General features: G+C 52.4%; 1 protein-coding gene across 7 annotated transcripts in view; it reads right to left on the minus strand.

The window, feature by feature from the left end:
- Eml2 (EMAP like 2) overlaps positions 1-10,678 on the minus strand; it is a 29,689-nt gene extending 19,011 nt beyond the window's left edge. Inside the window, exons 1-9 of one of the 7 annotated variants that reach the window (XM_029479884.2) lie at positions 10,516-10,678; positions 7,877-8,095; positions 7,673-7,796; positions 7,468-7,569; positions 5,610-5,638; positions 4,954-5,083; positions 2,415-2,564; positions 1,213-1,282; positions 1,013-1,123 (exon numbers count right to left, since the gene is read on the minus strand). In XM_029479884.2, coding sequence (XP_029335744.2) covers positions 1,013-1,123; positions 1,213-1,282; positions 2,415-2,564; positions 4,954-5,083; positions 5,610-5,638; positions 7,468-7,569; positions 7,673-7,796; positions 7,877-8,095; positions 10,516-10,663 — 1,083 coding nt within the window. In that variant the 5' untranslated portion in view covers positions 10,664-10,678. The other 6 variants (XM_021166363.2, XM_029479885.2, XM_021166364.3 and 3 more) reach the window with 6 other exon arrangements.
- Positions 10,679-11,706: the final 1,028 nt, after the last annotated feature.

The following is an 11,706-nucleotide window of genomic DNA, read 5'->3' on the forward strand; positions in this document are numbered from 1 at the left end:
TGTATAGATCAGGTTGGCCCCCACCACACAGTGATTGATCCTTCTGCTAGCCAGATAGTGGTGGTGCATGCCTTTAGTGCTAGCTTTCGGGAGGCAGAGGCAGGCAGATCCTCAAGGATGGCCTGGTGTATGTGATTTTCAGGACTGCCAGGGCTACATAGAGAAACCCTTCTTTGAAAGACAAGACAAAACAAAAATAAAAAAACACTGCCAGTATTAAAGGCAAATGCTAAGACTGAATGCTTTTGAGACAAGGTCTCACATAGCCAAGGCTGGCCTAAAACACCTGAATTTCCTGACTTGTCTCCCTACTGTGTGGAACCCAAGCATGTGCCCCCCACCCCCACAAGTTTGTTTGTTTGTTTCTTTTTCTTTTTTCTTTTTCTCAAGACAGGGTTTCTCTGTATAGCCCTGGCGGTCCTGGAACTCACTTTGTAGACCAGGCTGGCCTTGAACTCAGAAATCCACCTGCCTCTGCCTCCCAAGTGCTGGGATTAAAGGTGTGAGCCACCACCGCCTGGCACAAGTTTGTTTCTTAAACTACCTTTGGGGAGTTTTTTACCCCCCCCCCCAATCAACTGCAGACCAACACTTTCAAATAAAATTATCATAAAAAAACAAGCCATCATGGGAGTGGAAAGGGAGGGTGTCTGCATCAAAACTACATTGCTCCACAAATTCCAGAAAGATTATTTTAGCTTTTGTTTTGATCAGGGATTGGATGGCAGGCACGCACGAGGCACTCCGAGCTAGGGTTGAAATGCCTTGAGAGATAAGGAACCTTCTAGAATGCTCAGGCGAGAATAACCCACCAGAGAAAGAAGGGTATGGTGGTTCCATCTGTGTGCTGCAATTCCATGTGTTCTGTGCCCTTTGCTAAGGTCCGGGTCACAGGTCCCTGAGGCCCTGAGGCCCGAGATTGAAGAAGTGCATGACTTGTGACATCATAGTGACCACAGCTCTACCACCCCATAGAAAGGTGCTTTCTGGAGGCATTGGGACAAAGACTTACGGATTTGGAGAAGGCCACACAGCACACAGCTCTGTCAAACACCCCCAGGCCCAGGACGTGTAAGGTGGAAAGGGAAACCGAGTCCCACACACGCACATGGGGTGGCAGAGGCTGAAGAGAAGAGAGGTGCAGTTACTTTAGTGAGAAGGGGTCCCAGCTTCTGTTAGTCCCTCTACGCCCTGCCCACTGGCCATATATACCTTGCCTTCCTTTGTGGTGCCTGCCACCTGTCCTGTGGCGATTGTGACCATATCCGGATGGACAGCCAGACTGAGGAGAGAGGGACAGAATTCAGCTGTGGGGAAGGAAGAACTCACAGGGACTAGGGACTCTTCCTTGGCAGGTTAGAGTCGAAATGCACAGCTGTTCACTCAATAAACATGAACTTTTAAAAAGCCGAGTGTGGTAGCACACCTTTAATCCAAGCACTCGGGAGGCAGGCCAGCCTGGTCTACAGAGTGAGTTCCAGGACAGCCAGAGCTACCCAGAGAAACTCTGTCTCCAAAAACAATAACAAAAATTTTTCTTTCCTTTTCTTATTGAAACAATGTCTCATGTAGCCCAGGTCTCCAGCTGGCTTTGCAGCGGAGAACGGCACTGAGCTTCTGACCTCCTGAGTGCTGATATTAAGGCATGCACCATTATTCCTTGCTTATGGGCTGCTGGGAATCGAACCCAAAGCTTTGTGCATGTCAGGCAAGGCAACCCACACACAGTGCTTAGTCCTTTGATAGCAACGACAGGTGATTTGAGGAAAGCCTGGATTTCTAATTCAAAATACCCACCTGGCTCAGGGATGTTCTAAAAACAGTGGCCATGGAAACAGATTAAATTCCAATATGGAAATACCTGGGACTCTGGGGGCCCAGTGGGGGGTGGGGGGCTGATAACTGTCAGGTACAGTGGTGAATGTCTATAATCCCTGCCTCCCCTGCCTCCGGGGGCTGAGTTCAAGGCCAAGGATAGTTAAGGTCCAGGGCAGCCTGGGTTTACTGTAGAGAGACCCTGCTACAATAGGAAAAACAAAAGTTAGGGTGCTAGAGAAAGGGCTCAGTGGTTAAGGATAGGGATTCAATTCCCAGCACCCACATGGTGGCTCACAACTGTCTGTAATTCCAGTTCCAGATGATCAGACACCCTAACTCAGACACACATGCAGGCAAAACATCAATACACATAAAAGGAAAAAAAGATACACTATGTATTTATCAATGCTCAAATAAACAATCTCATTTTTCCACTAGTTTCCCCCTGGGATCTGGTGGTCTCATAGGTGGAGGCAGAGGTTTGGCAACAGCCCCAAACTCCATGGTGGCAGTCATGTGGAAAGAGGCCCAGGAGGCACAATTTGGCTCAATGCCCAAGCCTGAGTTCTCCCATCCCCCAAACCACCAAGGCTCACCATTTGATGTCATCGTTGTGCCCCAGGTAGTGTCGTTGTCTCTGCTCCTCCACGCTGTACAGTACGGCCACAGAGGCCACAAAGTACACCACCTCCCCAGTGGGCAGGAGGTAAAGGTTGGCCCTGCAGTCCCGGCCTCGATAGCCATAGCTGGAGACGCCCAGGGCTGGTTAAGGAGCCTGTTGAGTCTCTCCTGGCTGAACGGGAGGGAGTCCTAAGGCTGCTGGAATGTTTTCTTGTCTCTGTCCCTGGCCTTGCAGGGGGTGTTGAACCTAGGCGGTCCAAAACTATAAATACTTTGTTTGTGTGTCTGTGTGTTTGTGTATGTGCATGCATGTATCAAGAGCAGAGGCCTGAGGTAAATGTTGGGTGTACCCCCATTGCTCCACAACGTATTTTTTTCCACCTACATTTTGACACAATGTCTCTCACTGAACCTGGAGTTCACAGATTCAGCTAGACTGGCTGGCTAGCAAGCCTCGGGGAATCTTCCTTTCTCCGCCCCACCCAGGGCTGGGACTGCAGCCACAAGAAGCTTGGCTCCTGTGTGTGTGTGTGTGTGTGTGTGTGTGTGTGTGTGTGTGTGTGTGTGTATGTGTGTGTAAGGTCTTCATGCTTGCACAGAAAGCACTTTGATAACTGAGCTCTCTCTACAACCCTGTTTTTAGACACTATATTTCAATGTAGCCCAGGCTGGCCTTCAACTGGTAGTACTCTTGATGCCTAGACATCCTTAGTGCTGCAATGACAGGCCAGAGTCATCATGCTTTGCTAGAGGGACTATGGATTTTTACAAATGTAATTAGGATCTCAGGATAAAGTCACCCTACATGATATGCATAGGCCCTAAACCTGGTGACAAGTATCTTTATGAGAGACAAAAGAGTCGACTGTGGGGTGCACATCTGTTATTCCAGCACTTGGAAGGCCAAAGCAGGAGATAGACTTACCTAGAAATAGACTATCTTACCTAGACTCCAAGAGTGAGGGACTAGGAGGTGTGGCTCAGTGGTAGAGCCTCCATGTAGAATTGCCAGTGAGGGGCTGGGGGAGTGGCTCAATGGTGGAGCCCCTGCCTAGAATCCCCCAGTGAGGGGCTGGGGGAGTGGCTTAGTGGTAGAGCCCCTGCCTAGAATCCCCCAGTGAGGGGCTGGGGGCGTGGCTCAGTGGTAGAGACCCTGCCTAGAATCCCCCAGTGAGGGGCTGGGGGCATGGCTCAGTGGTAGAGCACTTACCTAGCACATACAAGGCCTGTGCATGTGTGTGTACATGCTTACATGTAAGTATGCTGGCATGCATGAATGTGTGTGTACATGTATGAACATCACGTCTGGAATTAACTGCGGGTGTCTTCCTTCCTCAGTCACTCTCCACCTTACTCAGGCAGGCTGTCTCACTGAACCTGGAGCTCAGTCCCAGCTAGCTTAGCTAGGCAACTTGCCCCGGGGACCCCGTCTCCACCTCCTAATCACAGGCTGCCCCATGCCCACCCAGCATTTATGTGTGTGCTGAGGATCGAAACTCTCCATGCTTGCGTAGCCAGTGCTCTATCTCCCAGGGCCTGAACCCAGCACCTTTACCCAGCAGGAAATCCATTTTTCAGAGGCAACAACCAACTGAGGCACAGGGAGGAAGGGCGGTGAGTTTTCCTTGGCCACAACCAGAGGCAGAGCTGGGTTTAAAACTCGAGGCTCCAATTTATCCCCTTATGACTGTTTCCAGTTTCCCAAGTAGCTCCAACTCACCGGGGCCAGTCATTCTTTCTTAGTCTGGAGTGTTTTCCTTTAATCCTTGCTTGCTGGTCCCAGTGCCTCTTTTTGAGAAACACTAGCATTCCCCAGTGTGATACACCCCCACTGAGACTGTCTTATTAATAAAACTATTATTGTAGCTGGGTGGTGGTGGCGCACGCCTTTAGTCCCCGTGTTCAGGAGGCAGAGGCAGAGGCAGGGGGATCTTTATGAGTTTGAGGCCAGCCTGGTCTACAGAGTTCCAGGACAGCCAGGGCTACACAGAGACCCTGTCTTGAAAAACCAATATATATGTATGTGTATATGTATGTATGTGTGTGTATTTATGTGAGTGTATATATATGTATGTATGTGTATATGAATGTATATATGTGTGTATGTGTGTGTTAACCAATGTGTCCCACCCTGCAATTCTTCACTCCTGAGCTTAGCCCTGTGAAGACCTTCCAGAGATAAACAGATCACAGAGCTTACACTATCTGACTGATATCCATGAGAGCCAAATGTGGTGGTGCACAAAATCCTGCCCCGCAATCCAAGCCCTTGAAGGTGCAGGCAGGAAGACCAAGTTCTCAAGATCATCCTTGAGTTAAACATTCTGCTTCAAACATTCCCCAAAGAACGAGTCACAGCAGGTGAGTCATTTCAGCTACTCTGCTTCCCTCTGGACTCCCTGCACCTCCGGACCCCCCACTTCCCCCACTGTGGCCTGAGAAAGCCCAGCTGTAGCCCCGCCCTGCGCCTCCCTCTCTTCCAAGAGGGCAGAAAGGGAGCTAGTCAAAGGATACACCCAGTCTAGCTTTAGCCGGCTGGAGGGCAGCTCAGAACGAGTGTCCAGGCTATAGGTGGGCGCCAGTTCGTCCGGAATCAGCATGGGCACAGGGCGTCCCCGCAGAAACATCTTTACGGATCCCTCCTCTGCCAAGACACCCTCGGAGGTCAGTTTCCACACCAGCCCCTAGGCTTGTTTGCACTCCTCTCGTTATTATTATTACTAACGTCATTATTATTATTTGAGACAGCTAGCCTGGAATTTAAGACCGGCTTGGAATTCACTCTGTAGTCCAAGCTGGCATGGAACTCAAGGTGATTCTTCTGCCTCAGACTCCCAAGTGCTGGGATTACAAGGGTGAGCCACACAGCCAGCTAATTATATAGAGATAGAATCTCTTTATATAGCCCAGGCTAGCCTTCCTTCAGCTTCCAAAATGTCTCACGCTCCCAAATGCTGGGTTACTAGGTTAGACCAAATCTCCTTCCATCTATCCTTTCTTCCCTCCCCTTTCCTTCTCTCTTCTTTGCTTCTCTTCCTCCCTGTTCCCCTCCATCTTCCTTTCTGAACAGGTGCATAAACTGAAGACAGACAACCAAAAGCCCAGAAGCCAGGACCCCAAGTCTTCAGCAGGCTACAATCATTGAACTCACGCCCATCCTCCACACTTACCCATGCTGAAGATAACTTCTTTGGTTTTCCTGTCAGGAAAAGATGCAGGGGAGAGAAAGAGGGGGAGGGGAGAAGAAGAAAATAAGTGTTTTAGCAAGCATATGAGATAGGACAAGGAATACTTCCCCCTAACCCCGGGGCTCTGCAGGTCTGGAACGAATAATCAGGCGAGTAAGGAGCAGAGCGCTACCTCTCTGCAGGCCCTGTGCTTTGCTCGTTAGATCTTGAAGAGCCTAAGACACAGGCCCAGAGAGGCAGAGATCGCCAAAGGGTCACACAGCACGATGTGGCAGGCACGCGATCCTGGAAGACCGGAGTCACCAGGGACCCTCCCTCCTAGGCAACAGCAACAAAACGCTCCCCGGCGTTCCTTCCCTCCCTACCCAGCAACACCCCAAACTTCAAGCAGCCAGGAAGACGACGAAAAGTTCAGAGGAAGGGGCGTGTCTCCACCTTCTCTTCCTGAGGCGAGAAGGGCAGGAGGAGGGAGGAGGGGTGCTGAAAGAGGGTCTCACCCAGTTCCAAAACTACTCATGGCGGCTGCTGGCGGAGCTTCGGGTCCGGGGTGGAGCCCGGACGGGCTCCGCCGCTTCCGGCCCTGGGAGTAGCCCGCGCCACCGCCCCTGCCCCGCCCCCCGCGGCTGACCCCTGCAGGCGTCAGGTGTCACCGAGTCCCATTGCCCGGACCACGGAATCCAGACACAAGACTCTTTGTATAGGGTGAGGGGTGGATGACGGTTGATAGCACAGACTCAGAAGTGTGCTTGCCTGAGATCAGATCTTCCCAGTTCTACCTCTTTTTAGAAGTATGAACAAGTTGCCCAACTTCTACCTCGGTTTCCTCATTTCAAAAACTGAATAGAATAGCTACACTTCCTAGCATGATTGTGAGGTTGATAGCTGCTAATGCGGGCAATCATCTGACTAAGAACGTGACTGTTATTATTTCAGGAGACTTGGGTTTTGTCTTTAGACTTACCATAGCCTACTCTTAGGTCCTTGCTCCTTCTACTTCAGTATAGTTCCACCCTTACACATTGAGCCCTGCCTCTAGATACTTGACCACGTCCACCACTGCACACACCCACGCCCTCTTTCTAACTTAGTACTGGACTGGCTCTGTCTTCTTGTCTGTGTTTGTCTCTGTCTCTTAAGACAGAGTGTCAAGTAGCCAGGCTGTCTTCAACCTTGAATCCCTGATCTTCTTCTCTCCACTTACCAAGTCCAGGGATCAGAGCTGTGAACCCCCATGCACCGCATGTATGTATGTATGTATGTATGTATGTATGTATGTATAAATCTGAGACAGGGTTTCACTGTAATCAAGGCTGGACTGAAACTTAAAGTGTAATCATGTAACCCAGTCTGGCTTCAAACTCCTGGCATCCTCTTGCCTCAGCCGCCGTTGTTACAGGCTTGAGCCATGGTCACTCCTGGCTTCCCTCTTAATAACCAATCCACCTCTTTTCTTGGGTCGTATTAAGCAATCTGACTCTATCCAATTTCACCAGACAGGGTCCCAACGTTTTCCAAGCTATCCTGTAAGATCTGACACCCAAGCCACGCCCAATCTTAAGCCACACCCACTATACCAAGCAACCTCTTTTGAAGTAGGGTTCCTGAAATAATAGGTTCCCCGCCCTAGGTTCTGGTTCTACCAAGTTAATTCCAGTTACAACCCCAAATTCTGACCACAACCCTACCCCTGATTCTTACATTCCCTACAGAGACTCTTGACTGTTGCGTTCTGACTCCACCAGAGTCACTCTAGGATATAACCTCGTGGCCAGGGGTCTGGCTTTAATTCCCCATACATTCCCTTGCCTGTCTAGGGTTGGGGCCCCACCCGCGAACTTACCCTTCTTTTTTGGCGCTACAATTACTACTGGAAGATGTGGTACGGCTACGGGGGTCCTCGCGACGCACAGAGGCCAGGCGCTCAGGTGATAAGTAGCGACGGCTGCTGCAGAAAGACCAGAGTGATGAAGGCATACCGCAACGGTATAGCCGTGTTCTTCAGCAAGGTCCGAAAGGAGCCTGGGGTCCCGCTTTTCTTGCCTTACCTACGGCCAGAGCTCGCCTCTTTCTTGGGGGAAGATGGGGAAGTGGCATAGCCGCCCACGCGTCGCGGGGGTCCGGAGCCATTGAGGGGCGTCCTGGTGGGAAGGCCTTTCAGGAGCTGACACACTGGAGCAATGGGGTTAGATATGAACATGAGGTCATGCCTCTGTGCCTCGTCCTCACACCCTCCACCCCGACCAAAATACCCGAGGCGGTGGTGCCCAGACGCGGGGGCGCCCGGCCCTTAGGGGTGCTTCTCGCGCGCAGCGCCGCGCCTTGCTCTTCGCATGCCCGCAGGCGACGCAGCGCGTCCGCCAGCGCCGCCTTTAGGACCGCCAGCTCATCTTCTTGCAGCTGCAGCCGCTGCTCCAGCGCCGACACGCGGTCGTCCACCTCCATGCCACTGGTGCCGGACAGATTATCATCTAGAAAGCCAAGGAGATGTGGGCTGCAGGGGACCACGAGGGAGGGGGTGAGGGGACGGGACGGGACGGGAGGGGGCGGGGGAGCGCTCCAAAGACCAGGAGAGTCTCTCTGGCTTTTCGGGGTCTGTCGGGGACCAGCCCCACTCTGCTTTTCCTGCAACCTGGGGCCGATGAGGATGCGCGGAGATGGGCCGAAGAGGAGGGTTCCAGCAAAGAGGAAGGAAATCCCCACCTCCTCTCTCTGCCACAGTGTCCTGACCATGCGACCTTGGGGGAAGTCCCTTTTTTTCATGCAGATTCCACCAATTCCGAGGCCTCACTTTGGTTTTAAGATTCTGTGACTAAGATGCTAAATATCCTTTAAGTCATATCAGCATTTTAAAGATGACATCAAGCTATTCACAGTGACAACGTTCTAGAACGCACTCCCAACGTCCTCTGATGAACGACAATATTCTGTCACGGGTACCAACATTCTCTCGCTGTATCCAAGACTTTTCAAGCCCAAAAGGTCCAGTCCTGTTCATCCCTTCCCCTCGTTCTCCTCTCCAACCGGTTCGCCCCGCCAAGAAGCCCTAAGGACAGAGCTTCTATGACCCCTGGCGGCCGACATGGGGATTACAGGACAGAGATGACACCCGATCTCTTTTCCCCACAGGGAGTTTCTGTCCTCTGGTCCCACTTTATGTTGTCTCTATAGCCCCACCTCAGATTTAGCTCTTTTCCTTCTCTTCCGTCTATTGATTCAGTTTTAAATGACTCCCTCATCATTTTCCCTTCCCGTCCTTCCTCCCACGGGGGTGGGGGATTCTAAGTGTCCCTCCTCCACCTCCCTTCCAGACCACTCCTACCCAGACTCATTGCTGAGACAATCTAGGAGACCCTGGCTTCCAGCCCGTGTCAAGTAAAGATGGTAGCAGGAACAGCTAGCAGGCTCGGAGGTCTCACTTGCCATCCCGAGTCCTGTGTCCGTCACTAAGCCAGCCGCGCCTGCCCGCTGGACTCACGCACTGCAGCCTCCTGTTCCAACCCCTCCCTCTCCCTCCGTGATCCAATCGCCTGCCTAGTCCTGCCACCCCGTCCTCTACCCCCACCCACCCAGTGCTCCGCAGGTTCGGTGTCTGGACCTGCAGAAGGAGGGGGGAGGGGGGCTCTCGAGGTCGGAGGGAGAAGATTGCAGAGACTTGAGACCCCTATCGGGAAGTCCCAGAGTCCTGTGAAGAAGACCGTGTCAGGGAGTTTAGAGATAAGCCAAGGACTACATAGCCAGTAGGGGAGAGGGGAGCCAGCAACCCACCTTATTTTGAGCCCTTTTCTACCTCCCGTAAATAATGTTACCGTTGGAAATACAAGAGCTAGGCCCCACACTTAACATGTTTCCCACATCATGATATGAGCTTAGCAAATCCAAAATAAGATGAACCAATAAATATGGTAGCTATCCCACTCCCACCCTCTACTCTGATGGCTGTAGAGGCCTCAGCAAGGACTGTCACCCAGACGATCCCAGTCACTTGATTAGGACACAGCTTTTCTTTCAGGACCAGAACCCATACTTGCCCTAGCCTGAGACACCCTGTGGTCCTTAACCTTTAGAAGGTAGAGGGGGATTAAATAACATTCTAGTTCCTTTGCCAACTCTAGGGGTCCCTAGCAAAGTGTTTGTGTGCCCAAGGGAGTGACCTCCAAACTCTGAGATGATCCTTTGGCAAGGCCCCCTGATTGACATGGGGGCACACTGACCCTGAACGGTCGTCAGCTTTCATCTGAGGCCTTGCTTGGCCTGATGGTCCCACCCCATGACTCAAGCTCTTGGCTTCCTCCTGGACGTTTTCCTGGCCTAGAGACCAGTGCCCACTTTCCGCATCTCTTACCTCCCCACTCCTCCAGCCCTGCTCCCCTCATACCAAAATGGCCCTACTGGTGCCATGCACATTTGTCTAGGGGAAAAGAGGATTCTACCTAGGGTGGGGGAAGGGGGCAGAGACAGGGCTGAAGACAGCGCAGTGTACAGAAAGTCTTCTGCTGTTTTGCTAGTCCCAAGCCTAATCCTCAATTCGGCATTTCCCCTTGCTCTGCCAAAGGGTCCTGGGGAAGGGGCTGAGGAGGTAGGGGGCAGAAAGAGTTCCACATGGAACTGACTCCCTGCCCCAACCCCAGGTCTGCCCTCTCCCTCACGGCTCCTCTGTGATCTTTACCCTTCCCTCTGTCTGGCCACCTTCGGAGCAGGTGTTTGTTGGGATAGGGGGAGCAGGATCATGACTTTGGGGATAAAGGACCTTGTTCTGGGGTCAGGATCCTGTTGATGAGGAGAAAGGAAGAATCTCTCACAAGGGAGGAGATGAGGACTTGGAAGAAAAGGGTTGGGGCAGGTCCACCCTGGGCGGGGCCAGGGTCTGAACTGGGAAGGGGGCTCTCACCGTTGCAGTATTGCAGCAGAGAGGACGTGTCGTAGAGGCCGCAGAAGGCCGGGCCGCGCTCCGCCATTGCCCCACCACAGCCACCGCCGGCCCCCGCAGCCCCAGCTCGGGCCCGGTCCCCCCCCCAGGCCCTGCCTCCCGTTGCCATAGCAACGCCCTTCGTTCCAGCATCCCCAGCACGGCCCACCCAGCATCAGGCGGCCGGCTCTGAGCCTGGCACAGGGGTCATCCCCTAGGATGCCCTGTAAGGGTGTCGAGAGACTGCTCTGTCCGTTCCCCCAACCCCCGCAACAGTCTTCAGGTCAGGATTGGCTGCGTCGGGGTCCCCCTAGGTACTGTCTGGTCCCTCCCACAAACCTGAGTGTATTCTCTCTACACCCCCTCCTCTCCTGTTAGGAACCAATGAGAGTCTGTCGCGCAGGCTCCTCCGCCAATAAGGATGCGGACGGGTTTGAAGGGGCAGGGTCCTTCCTGCTTTTCATCCTGAAGCGTCGCCCCTCAGCTCTGGAAGGAGGATGGGGTGAAAGAAGACACTCCTATTCCCGAAAGCCTCCTCTAAATCTTTTATCTGATTTCCCATAAGTCCCCTCGCACGACCAGAACTTGACATAGAAACCTTAAATATGACAGGTTATTCTATAACCTGCGCCTGTATCCTAGCCTGATCCCCGCTCCTTGTTTATTAGAGCTAGACACGCCCCCGGGGCTCTTAGCTCCACCCCCTAAATCTAGAAACAACAAAAGTTCTAATCCCGCCCCTAGCGCAAATAGCCACACCCCCTGAACGTCCCAGGACTGGAACCTTGGACCAGACTCTCTAGTAGAGTTAGCCCCGCCCTCAGAATTTAGAGCCCGCCCTCAAGTCATTAGCCCCGCCCTAACCTTCCAATCCACTTCATCCACGGAAGCTCTTAGCTCCTACAGTCCTCTTCTCTCAGGAAGGCGTTATCCAGTCCGTATTTTGACAGAGACCCAGTTGTGAAACCCGGGACCAGCTGGCGGTGTCAGTCAGAGCAGGCTCGGAAACTGGGGAGCTTGGAGGGAAGGAGGGGGTACAGAAACTGACAATGTATTTAAAGATGGGCTGCCTTTCCCAAGTCATGACCCAGACCACGGGGTTCATTTTGCTTTGTTTTGTTGTCTTGTATTTTTGAGTGAAGACATTACTCTATAGTCCAGCCCAGCCCACAC

The sequence above is a fragment of the Mus caroli genome, unplaced genomic scaffold (genome assembly GCF_978045245.1).
Source record: "Mus caroli unplaced genomic scaffold, Mus_caroli_1 scaffold_8, whole genome shotgun sequence".
Lineage (NCBI taxonomy): Eukaryota > Metazoa > Chordata > Mammalia > Rodentia > Muridae > Mus > Mus caroli.